The sequence below is a fragment of the Cryptomeria japonica genome, chromosome 3 (assembly GCF_030272615.1).
Source record: "Cryptomeria japonica chromosome 3, Sugi_1.0, whole genome shotgun sequence".
NCBI classification, from domain to species: domain Eukaryota; kingdom Viridiplantae; phylum Streptophyta; class Pinopsida; order Cupressales; family Cupressaceae; genus Cryptomeria; species Cryptomeria japonica.
The window spans coordinates 554,418,849-554,441,710 of NC_081407.1; the positions used below are offsets into that span (position 1 = coordinate 554,418,849).

A 22,862-nucleotide genomic window follows, 5' to 3' on the forward strand; every position below is an offset into this window, starting at 1 on the left:
GGAAGAGTTCTTGAGCACAATAGGTTGGCTCCAAGAGCCAAATTTGTATAACAAGGCAACAATCATAGGAGAAAGCTCTGAGCTAGAGTAGACAGTAAGACAAATTCTAGTAAACACCAAATGGTGTCTAGCACAAGTCATTAGATCAACAGACACTAATCAGCCAAAATAATTGGCTGCGCCTCTCAAGACTTCCTCCTCCCAATATTCTAAAGGGAGGCTTGATAGCCTGATTCATATTGGAGCAACATTGATGTTTTCCTTAGAAAGATCAAAGCTATGGTTCCACTTCTTAAGGAACAAACTAGTTTTCCCAAAAAACCAAGGGCCTCCCACCAAAGTGCTACCAACATCTTCAGGACAAGAGAAGGAGAACGAGAAAAAACTCTTTAGCCATAGCTAAGACCTCCAATTGTCCCTAAGGGCTCCTTTTTGGGCTGCCCAACATCTAATCGAGTCAATATTCGGCCTAAGCCCCAAGAAGTTGCCAACTAAAGTGCTATCTATCTTAAATGCTATGAGAGATCTTGCCTTCATCATTGCATGAGAAAAGAATCAAGGGCAGATCCAAACACCCCTTAGCCTTCGATGATCAAAACTTCCCAAAATTGAGCTTTATTGTTGAAACAAATCTACTCAAGATCCATGATCTAGCTAGACACCACCATAAACCACATCCCTAGAAGGAGAAAGAACATCCAACACGCAATTTTTCATAAGGGCATCCACACAATCCACAACAAACTACTCGACAAATCCAAGCATGAGAGGGGACCCCCCACCTAATACCATTAGAGGCTGGAAATCCAAGCCCAACATCAACATCCGAATTGCGTCAATCACAACAAAATAAAATAAAAAATCTCTTCCCACTCACCAAACATCATAGCAAGATAATTTTATACACAAAATAATACTTCGAATGTAAATATAAGTTATGGTAGAAATTCAAACCTATGTTGTTTTTGGAATCATCATTTTTATTTTTTGACATGATATAAGATGAACTTTACAAACTGTAAGATGAGATCTAAGCAATTAGCTTCTAGGAATGTTTTGTCAAAACTAGACTACTAGGTAGGCTGTCCCACAAGGACCACACAATTAAGCAAGCCATCACAAAAGGATTGGGCCATTAGATAGGCTATCCTAGGAGGACCAAGACATACCCTTGGGCATTTGGGTATTATAAGACCTTCTCCTTCGTGTTTTTGAAGCCAAAACTTAACACACAAGCCCAAAATGTTTTAAGACTTTGTTTTTGCCAAGTATAAGTGGCTTATTTCTATTGTGTGATGCACTTTTCGACTAATCTAATAGAATGGAATGTCTTGATGGGTGCATGTGTTTCCCAACTTGGTTTTCTATTGACTCCTTGGTGATTTATGAACTATAGGGTTAAAAGTGGTTGATGATTTAAGCAAACGATGGAAATTCAATCCCAAGCTTCTACAACACCTAATTGTCCTATTAATAATGATAAATTAAATAATTTGATAACCATTCGAGTATCTAGATCAGTCTTAAAGTAGGAGAGCTTAAATATCCTTGTCATGGATGCATACATCTGATATCATCATCTCTACTTCATATCTAACACCTAGGAGATCATTATCCCCTTAAAATAGATTGACCTGAGAATTTGAGCTTGCTCCTCTTGCTATATTCACTACACCACAGCGGCTCTAGTGTTCTCATGGGAAAAGGTCCACATGACATTAATGCATTATTCCTCGCCTCCCCACAGACTTGGGATAGGAGATTCTCAATTATGAATTCATGTGGCTTAATTTGTTAGTATGCGTACTATTCTACTTGTGTAGGTTGCATGATCTATTGTTGGCATAGATGTTCTTCTTTCTTATGTGAGCTAGTTGTTACGTAGGTACACTACACAGTTGGAAGATGGATCTTAGCATGGTTGGTATACCATTGAGGTGTTGTAATTTGGTATAGTATTTCATGTGTGTCACTATCTTGTCTTGTATCTGTCTGTTTATGTATTTTTCAAGTGCTTGTATTGATGTGTTGTAGCATATTGCGAAGTCTTGCTTGTTTTGATATGAGATATTAGAGTATTACTAATGTCTTTAATGTGTGGTGTGGAAGTGGATCGCCTTACTCAAATTGTATGGGTTATAGATTTGATTGTATGTCTATGTGAATGAAAAGGGAAATGAACTTTGAAGATGATCATTAGACTTGATTGTCAGATGTCCAATTTTTAACTTACAGTTAAACGCTATTTCGGACATGCAATGTATTAGCGTTTACCAACGCATTGTGTCCATTTTCATGACTTCACTATTTTTTCACCTTCTTTCACGTCCAAGTTCTGTTTTTCATCTCATTTGATGCATTGGAAAACGTCTGTCATTGGCTATGCAAAGACACTGAATAGAGCTTAAAAGTAGGACATCCGTGAACGTGGGAAGTAAGAATTTGGCAATGACTCACCAGGAAAAGAATGATAGCATTTGACTGACCTATCATTTTATATAAAAAAAAATGTATGGGTACAAAATGGAGGAGAGACAGGAGCGAGGAGGCAAATTCCAATCAAAACTAACAGCACAAGATCCAGAATTTGATGGTGTTGATTCTCCAGCCAGCAGAACGCACCCGCCTCCCATGCACTCTTAATTTTATGTTTAAAAAGTTATTTATATCGGGTGCGTTCTGCTGGCCGCATAGCCAGTGCCGAATTCGATCCACCCTTTGCACAATTCAAGATTGCCTTGGAAAAAACTTTGGTTACATACACTTGTGGATGTTAATAAAATCATTTCGTTCTACTGTATGATTAACCAAGCATTGCAGTAGTTTAGTCTCACTTGTTGAAACACCCAAATGGAATTTAGCTGATTATCTGGATCATAGATACTCGTATCACATAGAATTTTACAAAATGTGCATTTTACAGAACGTTTTGCAAATTCTAGTGGATGATAAATTCGAGCTTTTGGAGGAGAAGTGGAAAACAAATTTGAGTTATTAGGAGAGAAATGAATAAAATAGCGGTTGGGAGTACTAATGTTACCGCTCCTTTCCACCGCCAGTCTTCAGCAATTCTCCATAAAGCTCCACGTCCCAGCTCACATTCAAGCCTTTCTGCAGCAATTCGAGATTGAGCTCAGGCAGACTAGCTGAAGGAGGCACTGAAATGTGAAATGGACGAACGATAAAAAGCAAAAGATCTCAAACCTCTTGGAAAGCTTCATTGAAGGAGACCCTGTGACCATCGCGCTCCGTGTCCACCAGCACACCGTCACAGTCAAAAAGAAGCGCTTCAGGGAGAGGCAGAGCTGCACAGTTTACAACTTTTGCACTTCTTCTGCTACGTAATTTGGCGCTGCGGTGCCCATTTCCATTGTGAAATTGAATTCTAGTGAAGCAAGATATTTGCTTCCCCGTACAACAGATTGGATTTGGCCTTAACAAGAAATTGCATGAAGAGGTAACTCCGCCACCCATGCTTTGTTGCTCTGCTTCTCTGACCAGATAGAGCGTTTCACCCTAGCCACATTTGTGATTGATGGGATATATTGATCATTTCCAGTAATTTATTTACAACCCATTTGCTCATCTCTCTAATCGCTTGCTCTGTTCCATTGCATGTTAACTGGGCTTTTTTTTTTGAGAAATTTAAGAATTCTTTATAATCAGAATGTTTCAAGGATAAGTTTAAAATTTTAAGTTTTAATATTTAAAAAATTGGTGGTGTCCAAATTTAATTTCAATAGGAATACGAAATCTATAATTATATAATTAAATTTAAAATATTATAAATGAATAATGTGAGATAATAAAATTAAAAAAATAAGTGGAAAATTTTTACTCATTTCTAAAACAATTAAAATTTTTTGTCTAGGATCTAAAAAGTAAGGATTCTTATTTTTTTCATAAGATTCTAAATTATTGTATATCATAATTTTATCTTCTCATGACAACTCCTACTCCACAAAAATAATTCTATTGCCAATCATGTGAGATACCTTATTTAGTGAGTGCTTACACAATGTTCCAAGTAGCCCTTTAGGTTATGGTTTTGTGGGGGTATTTTGTATTTCTAAAGTGGATGTCATTGAGAAATATTAGGAATCTAATTCAAAGTAAGGGATTTAGTTGATTTTAGAAGATATTTAAATAAGAAATTATAGCACTTAAATAATAATAGAAACAAGTATGTATGTCAATCTTAAGACACTTATATTATTTTGTTACATAAAACAAGTCAATATCAAATTCATTACATAAAATAAATAGATGTTGAATGTGTTATATAGAATATATCAATGTCTTGAGACTAATATCTCTTGTCAACTAGATATATTGTAATGTCCCATTAAGGAACCCTCGAGGATATGAGCTAAATAGACATAAGAATACATGGAAATGATACTTTTTGAAACATTTAAGTATAGCATATGCAACACAAGGAGTAACAAAGGCCCAAACCTTGAACTTATGACAATTTGTTGACTTGCAACAATGCACTAACAGAGTATTTAGACCATGAAACGTCTACCAAGCAAGGGGAGATATCTCTGAACATATTTGGCAAGGTCAACAAGGTGTTACTACACATACAAAACCTTCCAGGAAGTCGCAAAAGTCTACTCAGCAAATGGGACCTTCTCCTAGGTCCTAGGTGTCCTAAATAGGGAGTGAGTTGCAGAGTTTCTTAAATGGTCTCCTGCAAGTAGTTGATGTCTTGTTTGAGCTTAACAAGAACTGGTCCCATGCATATGTAGTGTTGGTTGAAAATTGTGTACACCTGGGAAGGCATGCAAAATTATGGTTTCAACCACAGCGTGTGGGTTAAAAACTCTCCTAATTCTAAGGGAAGGCTCCCCCTCTCCTGCTTCTTCTAACGATTAAAAATTAACTATAACCTATAAATACTAATTTAACTTGGGTGCGACAACATCCTTTTCTCTTTTTCAGAAAGATGATATTCTTTTCTCTTTTTTCAAAAATGAAACTACAACTAGAGTAACAAATTCATAAACTTTAAGGAAATTTCAACGATTACAAAAGTGCTTATACAATAGGAAGCAAAGTTTCCATAAAAGCACAAAGTCTTATGTCACTTCCCCGGGACGGGAAAATAAAAACAAAAACCCAAAGTCTTCAACTCTTCTATTCTCCTATCAACCTTCTAAAATGATTATTATGGTAACAACGTACAACATACAACAACTCAAAGTCTGTCAATATAATGCACTCCTAAACTACTATGAATAGGAACAATTACAAGCACAAAGTCTTGTAGCTTCTTCTTATCATGAACACTTAACTATGTTAATTTAACCCTCAATATTTGCAACACAAAGTTTGCAAGAAATCAAATTAAAGCTCTTTCTGACAACGTTAATAGAATCTCAAGTATATGTAGAAAAATATATCACTATAACATAAGAATACAATGAATATATGAACAAATTATTAGCACAAAGTCTACAAACTCGAATGTTCTCCTTATATTACTTGAGAGTCAAATTTACAAGTATAAAACACAATTTTTTTATCGCTATAAATTTCTCTAGAGAGTTTTTTTTGCTTGCCAAAAAGATGATATTACAAAGAGAACCCTCCAATATATAGGAGAGGGGCTAAGAGCAAAAAGTGGGAGAAGTTCAACTAACTAAGATTTATTCCACAACTAACTATGACTTATTCCAAATTACAGTCCTATTGTCTTTCAACTTGTAATTTGTTTACATGTAATTACAAGTTGCAAAAATACAAGTAATGTGACTACTTGCAATTGCAATTTTTGACATTACATGTAATTTGTCAAAATCAAATTACAAATGCATAATTGAAAATAATTTAAGTGGCTAAGACATGACTCTATTTACATCATCCTCTGTCTAAGAAGCCTTCATGTTGGCACTTGAAGTATTCAAGATTAGTGAAGGTATTTGTCTAGGAACATCAATTTGCATCATTGATAGTTCTTATATCCTTTGCCAATGAACTCCAACCTCATCTTCTTGCTTGGGGTAATGCTGATTCTTCAAGAAAAAATTTCTCTCATGAAGATCAACCACTAAACTTGAATATAATTAACATTCTTTGTTGGTCACTTTGACAAGGAAAGTCGTTTATTTTTACCACATAGCACTGCTATAATGCACTATAACAATGCATTCATCTGCTACATTACACCTTCATTTGTCAAGTTCTCTCTTTATCTTGGCATTAACCTCCACATTTAGTAAAGGAAATAAAATATTTCCAATGGTGAGACTAAGACTGACATCCTTGATTTTAGATAGGACTTGACTTGGCCATCGTTCTCTACTTCATGGTTCGTGATATTGTGACCATCTCTATGCATATGGCAAAGTCCTCTTTTCATTTTACATCACTACTGTCATCAACATATGATGATGCAGATATCTCATAAAGACAAGGAAGGATTAGGCTCTTCTGAAGAATGCTTAAATTATAATAACAAAAGAAAAGGCAAGGAGAAGGTGGAAGCTAAGAAGAAATCTGAAGATTCAACCAAGGTTCAGAATCCAGGACCTACTGCAAATAGACCTTTGGTTTGACAACCTAATACTCAAAGTTATCCATAATTAAATGGTTACTATTTTTTGTGCAATTGTTTTAGACATAAAGTTGTAGATTGCATACGTAAAGTAAATCAGAATACTCAATGTTTTATCTGTAAAAGTTTTGGACATAAGGCTAATAACTACAATAATCAAGTCATGAATAGAAGCTATAGACCATTTGTGAATGGAGTAAATGGATCACATATGAATAAGCCCTTTCAAGTTTATTGTCACATATGCTAACTTTGGTCACATTAAAGTTAATTAGTGCAGATCTAGAACAAATTCAATGAATTCAGGATAGAGGAATATCAAGTGTTACAATTGCAACAAATATGAACATTTTACTAACAAATGCAGGAGTGTGAATGATCTGGTAAAATCAAATGAATCTAAGATGAAGAATTCTATGGTATGGAGAAAGAAAGAAGCAACTAAGTCGGTTGCACCTGAGTCCGGTACAAGTGCTTCTTCCTCTGGAAATTAATCTGATAGTTTTGGTTTTGGGGGAACTTCAAAGAAAGATCTATTTGTACCCCCTCTCGTGAAGGAAATGCATGTGGTGGCTTGCACATGCTAGTGTTGATCATGTTGGTGTTGTTGGTGTTATGTATTATATGCTCTAATAGATTGTGTATGTAGAATTACAAAATTCAATTGACATCACTATGACAAGACAATTTTTGGCTGCAGAACCCTAGGAAAAGAGAACAAGTTAAATATCTAATTTTTCAAAATCATTTTTTGCATCAAAGAGTTTGAAGACCAAAATTGTTGAAGAGAAGAAGGAAATTTAGAGCAGAGTTATCACAAAAAGGTATTAAAAAACACTTAGAAAATTAAAAAAGTGCAATTAGAGGAATATAATCACGAGAGGATTAGGAATTTATAAGTTCTTTGTCAGATGTAGAATTGCACAAAATTAAGGAATTAGGGCACAAAGGCTTAGATATTTGGAGCGATTTTACATGGTTTGTAGAAAAGGATTTGATAAAGTTTCTTTTAAATCATATTGAGGATGGTCATATGATGTTAGACAAATCCTATATGATTTTGAAGGAAGCAATATCAACCATTTTTGGTCTTTGCACAATGTTGGACCCATTTCAGTGAAGAAATCTATCAAGAACAAAGAAGTCAAAACCCTATCTGGACTTACAGGTGATCAATGGGCATTGATAATTGATACAATCATGGATCTTGTAGTAATGTATGTTGCTTATGGAATTTCTTACAAAATTTATTTTAGAAACAAAGAAGGATCAACTTCGGCGACAACAATATATATTGCACATCAAATGGTGAAAGAAAGCAAAGTTTTTTATTTGTTTGAGTTATTGTAGACACAATTACTAGAGAATATTACTTTGACGAAAAATGAAGGATATCATTTCTGATTTGGTTCTTTGATCATGTGCTTAATGTTTTACTTCATAAGATCCTTACCATTGAAAGAGCAAGTCGTGTGGAAATTGAATGTTTCTATTGGAAAGAAAATTTTACAGGTATCGAGATTGTTTGGCTTAAAAAGATCAAGCATGGAAGAATCATTTCATGAACCTTTAGAAGATGTTATGCTTGGGTCTAGTTCCTAGCATTTTCAGTACTTTTGAGGAGAATCTTTCCTCTAGCAATAAAAGTTTAAAGTGAAGAACTAATGTATATTCTCTAGAACCGATGAAGAAAACTAAGAGTGAAGAAAAGAAAGAGATAATTTGCCTTGATGATCTAGAACCATCTACAAAAGCTAAGGGAAAGTTGGCTTTAGTTGAGAAACAAGAAGGCGGTATGGATGAAGATGATTTTTGCAAAGTTGAAAAAATTTTAAGTATGCTTGGGGAAGTAGGTGGCTTGAAAAATATTGGATATTTATAGCTCTTGCAACCCTCGTATGATCAAGATAGGATTGCAGAAGTTTTAGTTGATTATTTTCTTCATAATAGTATTTCTCTAAACATTATTGCAAATATCCTCCCAGATGTTCTGTTTGAAATGCTTGAAGAACATATGAAGAAACCTCTTAAAGAATCAGGTGAAAAAGGTGAAGTTTAGGAAGATATGGAAAAGAGGTGTGCCTATGCACAAAAGAGATAGTCTGAATGCATTATGGAAATGAAAGATTGTATTGTAGAAGCAACTAGAGTGTATCAGTATTGTCTTCATTGGCTTGCAGCTATGGAATATTTCAAAGCTAAAATTGATTCAATTGAGTTTGAGTTGAATTCCATGGGTAAATCATTTGACATTTTTAGTTATAGAGATGGTGAATGGAGAAAGAAGATAAACTCTTTGCATACTAACCTTATATATTTCCAGAGGCAGAAAGAAGATGTGGTGAATATTTTTTGGAAAGTGAAGGAGTCAATTGAAGCTAGACTGGAAAATCTTTCCAGACTCCTTATTAAAGCAGAAAAGTCTGTGAGGAGTTGTTCCATCCCAATTTCCTTATCTGAAGTTGTCAATATGTTGATATTAAATGACAGTTTAGGTGTGAGTCTCAGTTTGGCCGTGAATTCTTGGAAGACCTTTCTTCTGGAACTCAAAGAGAAGTATAAAAGATTTTTCCAGGCAAAGCATAATTGAAAATTTTTATTTAGCTCAATTTTGTTAACCCCTTTTGTTACCCTTTGTCTTTGATGTCAAAGGGGGGAAAATATTGAGTATTGGTAAAAATATTGAGAATTAAGGAATTATCATCTAAGGGGGAGCTATGACAAAAATGTACAAGTGCATAAAATAAAGGATAGAGTTTTGTCATCAATGACATATGGGGATATTGTTAGAAATATATGTCTTAGTTGTCATTGATATCAAACCTGGTAATCTGGATTGGTCCGGATATGATACATAATAGTGTAAGATAGGTATATATGTATGCAAGGCAATCAACAGTGTTTGTAAGTATGTTACTTGTAATCTCTTCAGGTAGATTGTTAGTTCCAGAATTGTGTAGTGTTAGTCAGTGGATATGTTTCTCATAGTGTTTGAGTTTTGGTGTTGATTGTGACAATCAGTTTCATGATCTAGATGTATATGCTTTAATGATATTGTAGTTTGGTGATATTTAGTTGGCAATTCTCAAGATTGCAATGCTTCACATTCTTGTCTTGTTGTAGATATGATAGCACATTTTTTATATGATAGTTTTCATTACTTAAGTTTGTTGTTTTCAAGTTTTATTGCTCTGAATGTTGTGCTCCAAAATTATATTCGATTGTGCAGTGTTTGACAATTCTATGAGCTCCTATTTCATTTGGTTTTTTTAATTTCTAATGATAATCCTCTTGATGATCCATTTCTCATGTCTTTAACCATTCCTATGCTGAGGTGGATCATGTTCTTTATGCTTCAGAAGTGTGTTCTTGTCAAAATTTGAGGTTATGTTCATTCTGGTTCGGGCCAACCTTGAATGTTTTTATTGTTGTTTTTGCTCCGGTGCTTGTAGTGTGTTTGACTATTGGAATTTATTTTGGGAAAGTGTATTTGAGGTTGGCTTGATGTATATTCTTATTAATGTACACATGTATATATACATATACATATTGTGAACTTGTATATGAGTGAAGGTGATGAGCGAGTGTGAGAGAGTTGATAATTGTGGGTGAAGAAGAAGGAAAGAATTAGCCTAATAGTATTTTGAGTAGATTAGAGTAGGTAGATAGTGAGTGAGTTGTAGAGTTTCTTAACCAAATCTATTGCAAGCAGTTGATGTATTGTCTAAGCATAACAAGAACTGATCCCATGCACATGTAGACACAATTTTCTTAGTTCATTCTTATCTTTCTTGGTAGTAAGTTGTTGTAATATGGGAAGTGAGCCTTTTTGTAATCCCATATAACTAGTTATATTATCTTGAGAGTTAACCCTCTCCGTTGTTTTTTACCGTTTGGGTTTTCCACATATAAAAATTTGGTGTCTCTATTATGGTTGTGTATGTTTTGGATTTCATTTCAGTTGCTTATATCATTTCATGCTAAAGTTAAGTGAGATAAAATTAAGTTTTAGATTTTCAGTGTGTTATGTTTGGGGAATACTAATTCACCCCCCTCTCTTAGTATTCCAGTTTGTTCAACATTCTCGCACAACAATTCCTTTCAGTTTTAGTCAAGACTTGCAAAGATTTAGGGTTAATGGACATAGGCTTATTTTCTTTCCTTATAGGGGAAGGAATGGAAGAAACCTCAATAGGTTGAGGGAAACTAAATGCCAAGCATTTTCCTTTGTAAGAAGAAGGCATATATAGGAGGAATATGAGTATGACTTGAATACTAGGTCTATTATGTAGAGGAGGAATATCCATGGGTGTAGGGTGTCTAGGTTTACTCAAGGATATGATCATCTCATTTTTCCATTTCTGATAAGATAAGAAAATGATGTCATTTTGAAGCTTAAGTGGTTCAATTTGTTTAGGCTAAAAGTAATCAAGAGTGAAATTGCCACACTTTTTGGTGGGTTTGTACAGGCTATGATTAATTGTTATGATAGTGCAATTATGAGGAAATTTCAAATATTTATGAATTGTAGAAGGGATAGCTTTCATGGAAGAGAGCCAAGGATGTCCGAATTTCACACAAAACTAGTCTGATGTAGGAATAATAGCAAAGGTGGCATCTAAACACTTAGTACCAACCTCAATGGGAAGATTAATAGAACCAATAGGGAAAGAGAAACCATCATACACCTTGACAACATCAGATTTATTATAAGTTATTTTATACAATTGTAAAACACAAAGTTATTCTTTAGTGATTGCATTCACCATACACACTCAATCAATGAGCACCTCTCATGAGTGTTTGTCTTTGATCTTGGTAGTGATATATAATGGGCCATCAGGCACAACAATAGTCTTACTAGGATCAAAAGTAATGCATAAGTCTTTTGGAGGTATAGCTTTATCAACAAGGTTCACAACATTATTAGATTACATACCAAGGTCATTAGGAGAAAAAGAAAGACACTTAGACTCAGCAATATTGGTAGAATGAGACAATAATGGATTGGTAAAGATATGGAGGTTTTGATTAGGAGGAGCTACAAATTTATTCCCCTTATCATTAACACCGGCTACAAATATAATATTGTTAACAATGAATTCTTGGATCTTATTTCTCAACTTTTAACACTTCTCAATGTCAGTGCCAAGTTGACGGTGATATTAACAAAAAGATCTAGGATCATGGTAAGGTGACAATGGCTTAGAAGTGACAATGGCTTAGAAGTGTCAATTGGCTTGATGGGAGGAAGTTGGAACAGTACATTAACATTCATTAACCTCAACATTATGCTATACAAAGACTCAGAAAGAGGAGTTAATTCTTTTCTAAAGTATTTGGATAAAGGGGCCACACCTGATGTCATGGGTGCCACTTGAGTGTTCATGTTGTCATTGATTTTGATGAAACCTTTGTTTTTTTTTTGCTTCATTAACAATTGTTGAGCACTCTCATTCTTATTAACCAAAGCCATTGAACAGGATGCTTCAAATTGACTCACTTGAAGCTGATAATTATGAAGCATTGCACACAATTACGTAAAGGAAGTAAACTCAGAAAATAGAAGGTTATATCTCATGTATTTTTGTAAATTAGAAATGAATTTTTTTATTATCATGATTAGGCAATAAGCAATTTGAGAATGAAAATTTTTATATCCACCAATAAAATCAATCACTTTTTCTTTAACTCCTTGCTTACAATAAATCAAATTAGTTAAAGTAATCCTACGACCAATGTCATTTTGAAATTGTTGAATTACAATAAATCAAATTAGTTAAAGTAATCCTATGACCAAAGTCATTTTGAAATTGTTGAATTACAATAAATCAAATTAGTTAAAGTAATCCTAGGACCAATGTCATTTTGAAATTGTTGAATGAAAGCATTAGCCAATTGTTGAAATGAAGTAATATAATAAAGAAACAAAGAACAATACCATTGCAAAGCTTTATCTCTAAAGGTTCTAGCAAACAATTAAGCCATAAGTCTTTGGTCGTGAGAAAAATCACTACACAAAGTTTGAAAAGTTTTCACATGAGTCACCTTTTCCATTTTACAACTCCAAATGAGGAACTTCCATATGTTTAGGAGGAATTTATTAGACAATATCGTCAAATAGTGGGCTTGCTACATCAAATGTGGGAACATTGAACTTGGATTGAGTTATGGAAGTTAATTGATGTTGTAAGGATGTAATAGTTTGGGTTGTTATTGATGGTTGTTTCAATGGACGGATTCGAATTGGACATATTGGATTGTGATGGAGGAGTAACATTGTTGTATGTAGGTGGAGGTTAGGAATATGGAGATGGAACATTATGGTATGTCAGTATGGGAGACGATTGTGAAACAAATGGAACTCATGGAATAAGGTTTGTAAAAATATTGATTAATAGGATTGCCCTCATGACTAATATGTGTAGGATTAACATTTTGTGTGGAAGTAGTCATGATAGAAGATGTAAATGTAGGCACACTAGGCAAGGATGTAGGCATAGGAATGGAATGGTTAACTTGAATAGTGGGTTGAGAGTAACCAAGGACTTCGACACAACTTTTGATTAGCATAGTATTAGAACTTTTCAACAATATGAGAAAGGCCACACAAAAAATCCACACCTATCTTATCACTTTGCACCATTTTTTTTAATCATTCAATAAAGGGGATTGCCTCACTTTAATTGTATTGTTGACTCATACATTGTTGAAGATTCTCAAATTCATTGTCAAACTTCTTTAATTGGTCAATGGTAACCCTAGTTACTAATTCATCCACATCATGAGAAGCATGAGGAGAATGAGGATAAATAATGTCATTTGTTGGGTTAGAGGAAATACCAACGTTCTCATGGAACAAGTTATCCAGCTGAGGCTCCATATCCTTAGTGATCAAACTTTGGGAAGCCTTAAGTCTACAACTTCTTCTCATTGGAATATTGTAAGTAGGACCAATGGTAACAAAACTCATGCACAAAGGAGGAAAAATTAATGAAAACTAAGATCAAACGATGCAATATGTTGTAAAAAGAATTGATTAACCAATTAATTAAGCAATTTGAATTGCAATTTTGAATACTAGATGCTTCTAAATCTGAACATAACATGCATAATAATTAGATCTATAAACACAATTGAAAAATTATGTAGCCCACAAGTCAACTTTAGAATAATAAATTAGGGTTTTTATGAATTTAACCTCTAAATTTACATAATTCAATTGCAAATCAAATTTACGAGTGCAATAATTATTGTCAAAGTGCATACAAATCATATCTAAGACAACAAATTAGAAACAAACATTAAAGGAGTTGGTTTCGCAAAAATGTATTAGATGAAATTTGAACCTAGGGATTTAATTAAGATAATAAAACCACTAAGAAGCCAAATTTACTAAAAAACCGAAGAGGGGTGAACTTAATAGATCTAGCCACAATCCAAATATGGAAGGACCTGCAATTCTGATTAGATTTGCTAGTTGTTAATAGTTGTCCTCTTTCTTAGTTGAATCTGAAAGGTAAGTGTGAAATTAGGGTAAAACCATGAATAATTGAAGTAAATTGTTGAAAATGAACTGCTACAAAATTTCCACAGAGTCAGAAACTAAGATCTAGGCAAAAGAATATGTTTAGAACCTATTCCTAGAAGTTTGGCCTGATTTTTGAAGACCATGTAGTACAGATTCACCCTGGTCCTTCGAATTTTGCTCCATCAAAAGTTGAACCTATTTGTTGTTATCTACCCTATTGGAATCTCAGAGTACAACTCGTGAACCTTAGTCTTGCACACAAAAAGAAAGGGAAAGATGTTGGGGATATTGGTTTGCCTTAATTCAAACCTCAATTTATGAATTAAACTTGAAATTGAAATATGAATTGAAAGAGAAATTACTGCTAGATGCTTCCCTTTTGAGGGAAGGGCCAAATCTAAAGAAAAAATGCTTGTAATTGAAATATAACTTGATGATGTTTTGTTTGATCTTGATGCAAGAGTTGTAGGGTTTCATGTAGAATATCATCAAAGAAAGATGATCATGGATGCCATCTTGAATGCATAAACTTGACTTCACTTATGCTCCAATATTTGATGAATGACCAATTTCTTGCTCACTTGAATTTGCTAAAGTGTAATTTAGATGACTTAAGAGGATTAAGTTTGAAATGAGAGAGGTATACCTCCTTTTATACTTGACTACCAAAAAATAAATTATATTTCTAGAGTAATGTTTGTTGGCATTATAACAGACAATAAGAGATTGTTGGCATTATAACAGACAATAAGAGATTGTTGGCATTTCAATTAGGATATTGAGAAGGTTGTTGATAATTATGGATATAACTGATTAAGGATGTTTACTATCTTCACAATATTATTTTTTCATTGATGTCAAGAAATTGATTTTCTGATTTAGTATGATGTTGCCATATCTTAAGAAGTATGTTCTGAAGAGAATTAAGATGTTGGTAAAAGACACAAAAAGAATGTGATGAATAAGGGGAGGAATAAGTTATTCAATGGGCAACTATTACCGAGTTAGACAATAATGAGATCATGTTGTTTAGATTGTTTTGATATCCTACATATGCTATTGTTTGTAAGGTTAATACTATACTATGTTACCGAGTAAGGAACCTAGTCGGTAAACCCTAAGGTTATCACTATCGGTTAATGAAGGCAGAATGTCTACCAAGTGAAGTTTAGTATTTACCGAGTTGCAACCGAGTAATAACAGAATGCATTGGATGTATACATGCGTTATTTAATGATGGAAGCTGATGAGCTGGTTATAATTAAATGATTGATACAACATGTATAAAGTTTGTTAAGGATCTATGGCAATGGAAGATTGGCAGGAAGATCTACAACTCAGATTGAACCGCAATACCCTAGCACAAGTTCCAAGAAATGTATGCAAGTTCCAAGGCAAGGTAAAACATTTTCCGATCGAAGGATACATTGAACCTGGCCAAGTTTGAAAATCTGATGGCTATGATTGATCATGAGAAATGTGATCAAAGAGATTAAGCGGTTAGCAAATTGTTTATAAATAAGGTATTGTTGATAAACAATGTATGCGGGCAAATGTAAGCACATGGATGCTACATAGTGATTACCGAGCATAGAAGCTTGAAGACCTGTTTGAATAACAGAGTAAGGAGCCCAGCAGAGGGACAAGATAAGTCCTATGACTAGATTATATTGAACAAATAAGAATCTGCTTTAGCATTTTAGATGCAAAGTTGCAGACATACTCATTACTGTTGTTTATTTGTAAGTGACAGAAAATCTCTTAACTGAGTAGACTTAACAGTCTTATTTGTAAATCCTCTAGCAAGGTGACATTCTGATTGAGTGTTTGAAACCCTTTAACAAGGTCACTTCTAACAAAGTGAAGATTCTAACAGATCTGAGGGAAATCCCTTAACCGGGTCACATCTAGCAATGTGTTTGCAATCTTTAACATGATTTACTTTTAGCCTAGCATACTCTAGAAGAGTATATTTCTTAGTGGGTCTGAAATCCCACAGTGGTTTTTCCCTATTTGGGTTTCCACGTTAAATATGGTGTTATGAGTGTTGTTATGATTATGTGTTCTTAAGTTTGCATGTTTTACAGTTTTGGTTACATATATCTGTTAAAGCTACCGAGGTTGAATCTGTTGAATATATTGAAGATTAAGTTTGTATGATTCACCCCCCCCTCTCATCTTGTTAACTTGGCATCTGTACTTAACAATTTGTATCAGAACTATCAGTGTTATCCTCATTTTTAGTGTTAGCAAAAATAAGGTTACCCCACAAAATTTTACTCGTTTGTGGTTCTTCTTGCTCTATGACTCACTTTTTGAAATGTTTTGTGTAATCAAAAACGTGTTTTTCCTTGTTTTACCCCTTCTTCATTAATTGTGAAAGTTTCATAATTTAGGTGTAATTCAGGTTCGTAAACTTGATTTACACCAAGTTTCACAATTTAGGTGTAATTCGGGTCTGTAAACCCAATTTACACCAAGTTTCAGAATTTACGTGTAATTTGAGTTCGTAAACCCGATTAACACTGATTTTCACAATTTAGGTGTAATTTGGGTTCGTAAACCCAATTTACACCAAGTTTCACCTTTTAGGTGTAGTTTGGGTCTGTAGACCCGATCTACACCTCTTTTGGCTAGTTTCACCGTTTAGGTTTAATTCGGGTTACACCTAATTACATTTCATAGGTGCAAATTGGGTTCATAAACCTCTTTGTGGAATTTTTGAAGTGTTGGATTAGGAGTCTATTTTCCTCTTTTAAAGGCTAAATTATCTCTTTAATCTTCATTTTAATCCTTCTAAGATCAAATTTGTGGCTAGAAGGAGAAGGATTCTCAACTTCCATTTTCGGGTATGAATTTCTTCGCTTCAATTAAGGGTTTTTATAACTCTTTTCACTTTAGTTTTCATTCTTCATATTTTTTCACCCGGACGGATCTTTGATCCAAGTCGGGTTTTATTTGATTCATTGATTTAAGTCATAGTGGTGTCGTGACAAGGTCGCAGGCCTACCACGCACCATTGATTGGTTCATGGTGGGTCTGTGACCTCACCACGACACCAAGTATTATCTACACATTGTATTTGTATCATTGTGGGGATGTGGAGGGGGGCCGACAACCCGTCACACACCATAGTGTGGTGTGTGATGGGTCGTCGACCCGCCACATTGTTTCTATCTCGCATTTTTTATTGTGGTGTTGGCAGGGCCTTCGATCTTCCATACACTACATGGTGTATGATAGGTCAGAGACCCTGACCAACACCCCGTCATGCCCTAGTTTTATTAACAATACCCAAGTGGTGTTTTGCGGGGCCGTAGGCCCATCGTAAACCACATAATGGTGTATGTCGGGTCTATGACCCCACCCGACACCATTTCAAAATATTTTAAAGTGCAGTGTAGGCTTATAAACCCGCCCTGTGTTATATGGTTTTCATGCAATTTTTAAGTGTATGGTGGGTCTATATACCCAACCAACGGTGAGGTGAGAGTGGTCGAGATGAAGACTCTATTAGAGATCGAAGGGAAGAGACTAACTTGCTATTCGTAGTTCACCTGGTGCTCGTGAAAGGGATAGAGAGGAAGATTTTGCAGTTCCTTATGATGATCATGATCCACTAGTTACTTATGAAGCAAGAGAAGCATCTGAGCAAGCTAACCGAGTTGATCCAACCCTACTATTCTAAAGGGAACCATCCACCCTAAGGGGTTGCAATAGTTTCTTTATACTAGTGCTAGGACTCATTGAATGTGTAACTTGTCTTAAGGAATAGCCAAGGATGAAGGATCTAACCCCTACTATCTATGGGGTGACACTTTGGTGCTTTTTCTTTAATATGTGTATTTCGGGTTTATGAGCCCAAATTACACTTGTTTATTGGATTAAGTGTAATTAGATTATTTTAAATGAATTCTAACTACGTATTTCGTTCTAAACTTTTATAAATGGATTTTTTCAAACATTTTTGTTTGAAATTCATTTATTTTGCACACATGTAAATGGTAAATTTTGTTCCATTTACTTTGGAAATATCAAGTTATTAAAAATAGGTTTTTGGAAAACCTAATTTTCTCAAATGTACTATTGTCAGAATTTGCTCAAATTATATGAACAAAATGAATTGAGCAAGTGTATCATGTTGATACTAATGAATTTATTTTTCTCTCAGTATTGTTATCATAATAATGACAGAGATGTCTCTAAACAAAAGATGGATGAAATTCAAGAAGCAAGACTACATCAGATTTTTCCTTCTTCTTCAGTTACTTCTTATATTGATCATATTAGAGACACAGAGATAGGTCATGTTGACCTAGAATAATTTCTCAAAAGAATCAAGAAACCACCTTCATATCAGTATATGGAAGCAATTATTAATAATGGTATACACTTAGTTACAACTTTTCCCATGTCAACACAAGATCCTGAATTTGTGATGGCAGTGGTGAAGAATTTTGATCCTAAAAGTAGAAGCATGAAAGATGAATCTGGAAATAAGTTAATCAGACTTGACGAAGAGTTCTTTGATTTAGTGTTCAAATGTGTGAGTATCTAGAGATATTTAGATATCACTATGCAATCAACTGTAGCTTACTTTGACAAAAATTCTGATAAGTGTAGACATAGTATTAATGACAATTGGCTTAAAACTCCAAGGCCAAATATTTCCAGATGGCTGGAAACTCTTCCCAGGTGTGACGTCAATGAATTGATAACTCTTTTGAGTAGAGTTAAAGGACTTCCCACTTCTAATACTTTCTATAAGTGGATGTATCAATACATCCATGTGATCAGACATAATAAAGAGAAGATATTTTGGGGAAAGAAAATTAGTGATGTCATCTATGAGCATCTCACCAAGGTTCCCACTACTCTCAAGTTTTATATGACTTCTTACTTGGTGTACGTTATGACCTCAATGAGACACTTTCCTGGCTTAACTACTATTGGTGACAAAAGGCAAGTTGAGGTACACGAATACTATACCCAATTGGCTTGAAAGTAAGTCATATCATTTATGAAGAGTCAATGATGCCTTCTTTGGTTTTTATATGGTTATGATGGATAAAAACCTATATTAAAAGAGGGTGTCTAATCATGCATGGGAATTTGTTAACCAATATGGATGCATGTTTCTTCAATTTCCAAATTTTACTTATATTAGGGTTGGATGTTTCAATGGTGAGCCCTTCATGCTCCCTAGATATCCTTTTGACAAAATTGTGCTAATGGATCTTGCTCATCAGATGAATGCAGTACATGAGTCCTAATCTGGTTCTCATAAGACAGGTTTGAACTTTTCTATTTCCATTGGAATATATTCTATCAATTATGTTTTCAAGGCCACAACCATGGAGGATGAGATGAGAAGAGTAACTATGAGATTCTTCAAAGTCGGGAAGGATTTTGATTATAGGGGTATGAGAAAAAAATTGAAGAAGGCCTATGTGCATGTTCATCGGATTGAAGATGTTTGGGTTGATTGTAGATTTGAGCATAATATAAGGAAACTTGATTATTGTTAGCTGACAATTGAGCAAATTGAGAACTTTGGTATTGTTGATGTTCTTGATGATCTGGAAGAGGATGGTGATATCTTGAATCCTTATATGAAAAAAACATGGTTGCTTTTACTCCTTCACCTATTATTCAACAGTCACAAAAGGAGTGTATTTCCATTAGAGCACATTTTTAGAGTATTCTCACAAATACTAATATTTGGTTATCTTTGCATGGTGTTACCTTCAAACCTTTATCCTTTGTTTCTGATGATGACACTATTGGCCCAATGGGAAAGAAATCTAAGATTAGAACCAAGAACAAACATGATGTTGTGGTTCTAGTGAAAGCTCCTAAATTGAAATTCATAATTGGATCCAAGAAAGGTAAATCTCAGGGAGAGCCTTCAAGTTCTAATGTTCAGGAGATATCAAAATTGGATACACCAAATGAGTAGGAGGAGGGCTAACTTCCCGATGAAGAGTTAGTTAATGAACGGGAGGGTGATCAGGAACAAGATGAGTTGAATGTAGAAGAGTTGCCACAGACAGAAGAAACCTTTACTCCAGGTATCTTCTCCTACATCTACATTGCAAGTTCATATCTCTAATTCTGATCCCAAGTGGTGCAGGGCACCTAGCACTCCAAGAATGTAAGCTTTGACTTCTTTTTAGTTTGTGAGGTAATGTGTGATGTAATAATGGACCAACCATTGAGGACTCAGTAGAGTCATGGTTGAGTTGTCCAAATTTTAGTTTGAGTCAATTCTGCTCAGGATGTTGTTAGCCTGAGAAATGAGATTCTTAGGTAGTTCATAGGAAAAATAATCTAGATGAATGTATTCATGATTTAGGAGTCTTAGGATACAAGAGAATACAAATTTGCATCCTGGAGCAAAAGTGATCAAAAGTTGCATTTTTGGTTATGGGTATTACGAAGTTGGTCGAACCAACTGAAACAAGTGGATATAAGACAAATTTAACTCCATTATATAGGTTGGAAGGATTGGAATTGCAAGAACATGTTTTTATTTTGAGAAGCAACCTTGTTTCCACTGGTTTTTGAGAGTTTTGTCTTGTTTTTCATTGCTTGCACGGTCCAGTATAGACTAGATGGTGTAAAATCATTTCCATCTTTGTATGTTCATTGTATTTTCTTTTAATGAGGTTGATTTTCAGGTTTGATTGTTCCAGGTTGTAGATATTTCTCTCATTCTTTGCAACTAGGAGCAAAACCCCTGCAAGTAGGGTTTAAGAGAAAGAAATGGCTCTAGCCTAGGCATTCTTTGATGGCACTTGTTGAAATAATTAAGAATGATAGGTTAGGGTTTGTATATAGTTTTGGAATAGGGTGTGTGATGTTGCAGGTCCAGGAGGAGGAGAAACAATGAAGACTTAGGCTCACCGCTGGGAGTAGATGAGTTAGGACACCAAGCAAAGTGCGATTTGTGAGCACATGGAGATTGATGCAGACCCAAGTGGCATATGAATGGAAATCCCTCTGATTTCCCTTGAAGTTTCCCAAGGTGTTTAGAGCAGGAGATTTGACTAGTGAAAGGTTCTAGACCAATTTTGTCCATCCATCGGTTAAGCCTAAAACCCCACAAAATAGTGCAGCATTGTAAACCACACCTGTACGGACAACCCAGATGCACTCTTACAATGTTGTCTAAAAATTCCAAAAGGGTACTCAAATCCATGATTTATTCCTAGGCTTGTTTGGGATTTGCAAATTAAACCCCAAAAAACCACTTAAGGAGGGCTAATGCAATTAAGCCTATTTAGGTGTCGGTAGAGACCTAGAAGACTTCAGAAACCATGGCGATGGATTTGGTGAGTCTTAAACTTTAAAACACAATGAAGACACCTTATTAATGTATTGGGAAACCTTAAGAAGAGTTTGTGTGTTAAGATCCTAGCAGGAGGGGTTGGAGCCCAGGAGGGTGTGTGTGAGTAACTAAGGTGGCAACCTCAAGTGGAGGAGTTGATTGTCCAGAAACCATTGGCTATACCTAGGAGGAAAGTCAAGAAGGTTAAAATCTTGGGGGTCTCATTGTTATAACCCTTGCCAAGTGCCATAGGAAGGACTTGAGTAGTTGTAGGGTTGAGTAGGACAAGTCACTCAAGAAGGTGAAATATTCAAGGCTTCAAGACTCTCTGCATCAGAGTGGTATCAGAGCCATTCTTTGAAATATTTGGTGTATCTCAGATTGTGAAGAATCAAAAGCCAGTCAATGCCTCCAAAGGAAATGACTCCAGAAGCCGTCCGATAGATGGTGGCATAGATGATAGAAGGATTGAAGGATGCAGAAGGAAGTAGAGGAACCAAAGAGGTAAAGAAGGAGAAGGGAAAGGTTAAGACAGAATGGGGTGATGAGACTAATGAAGAAGTGGAAGATGGAGAGCAACCAACAACAATAGCTATGCCTCAAGACCAAAAGTTATTCCTAGATGCAGTCAAGTCCATTTCTAAGGACAACCTGGATGGATTACCCACATATGGAGGAAACCTCAATGGAGAAGAGTTGCTAGATTGGATAGAAGCTCTCAATAATCACTTTGATTATAAAGAGGTAGTAGAAGAGAAAATAGTTAATGTATCCAAATCAAGAATGAGAGGATCAACATTGGTTTGGTGGAATATGATGTAAGAAGAAAGGATACAAGAAGGTAAAAAGACGATAACTTCATGGGAGTGTATGAAGATTAGACTTAAGGCACAATTCTTTTCAGGAGATTATGAAGTTCAAATTCATAAGAGACTGCAGAATCTAAAACAAAGGGAGTTAGATGTCAATGCATACACTGAAGAATTCCATAAGCTCAGTTTGAGGGCTAGGAAGCATGAGAGTGAGGTGGAGAAGTTGGCCAGGTATATGAATGGCCTTAGATAGAATATACAAGATGAAATAAGTATCCTCACACCAGAATCTATCCATAAGTATTTTTAGTTGGCCCTAAGGGCAGAAGAGAAGATCAAAAGGAGGAGTGAGTAAAATCAGAAACATAGGGGAGGAAAGAATTTCAGAGGTAGAGGGAACTTTGGTAGAGGGAAGCAATCACCAAGAAGTGAAGAGCAACAAGGCCAAGAACGCAGTGGAAACTCTCAGAGAGTAGCATTTAGAGGAACCTATAGAGGAAGGAGCAATTTTAGGGGTAGGTTTGGAAACTCAGGTAGAGGAAATACAGTTTTCATCGGTAGGTGTTATCATTGCAATCAAGCTGGGCATACCATGAGTAAGTGCCCGGGGAAAGCCGCGAGCTCATA

At 35.1% G+C, this 22,862-nt stretch overlaps 1 protein-coding gene across 3 annotated transcripts in view; it reads right to left on the reverse strand.

Moving 5' to 3' along the window:
- Window positions 1-3,629, reverse strand: part of LOC131029893 (CBBY-like protein) — a 184,908-nt gene extending 181,279 nt beyond the window's left edge. Inside the window, exons 1-2 of one of the 3 annotated variants that reach the window (XM_057960555.2) lie at window positions 3,205-3,629; window positions 3,041-3,111 (exon numbers count right to left, since the gene is read on the reverse strand). In XM_057960555.2, coding sequence (XP_057816538.2) covers window positions 3,041-3,111; window positions 3,205-3,474 — 341 coding nt within the window. In that variant the 5' untranslated portion in view covers window positions 3,475-3,629. The remainder of the gene's footprint in view (window positions 1-3,040; window positions 3,112-3,204) is intronic. The other 2 variants (XM_057960553.2, XM_057960554.2) reach the window with 2 other exon arrangements.
- Between the last annotated feature and the right edge of the window lie 19,233 nt (window positions 3,630-22,862).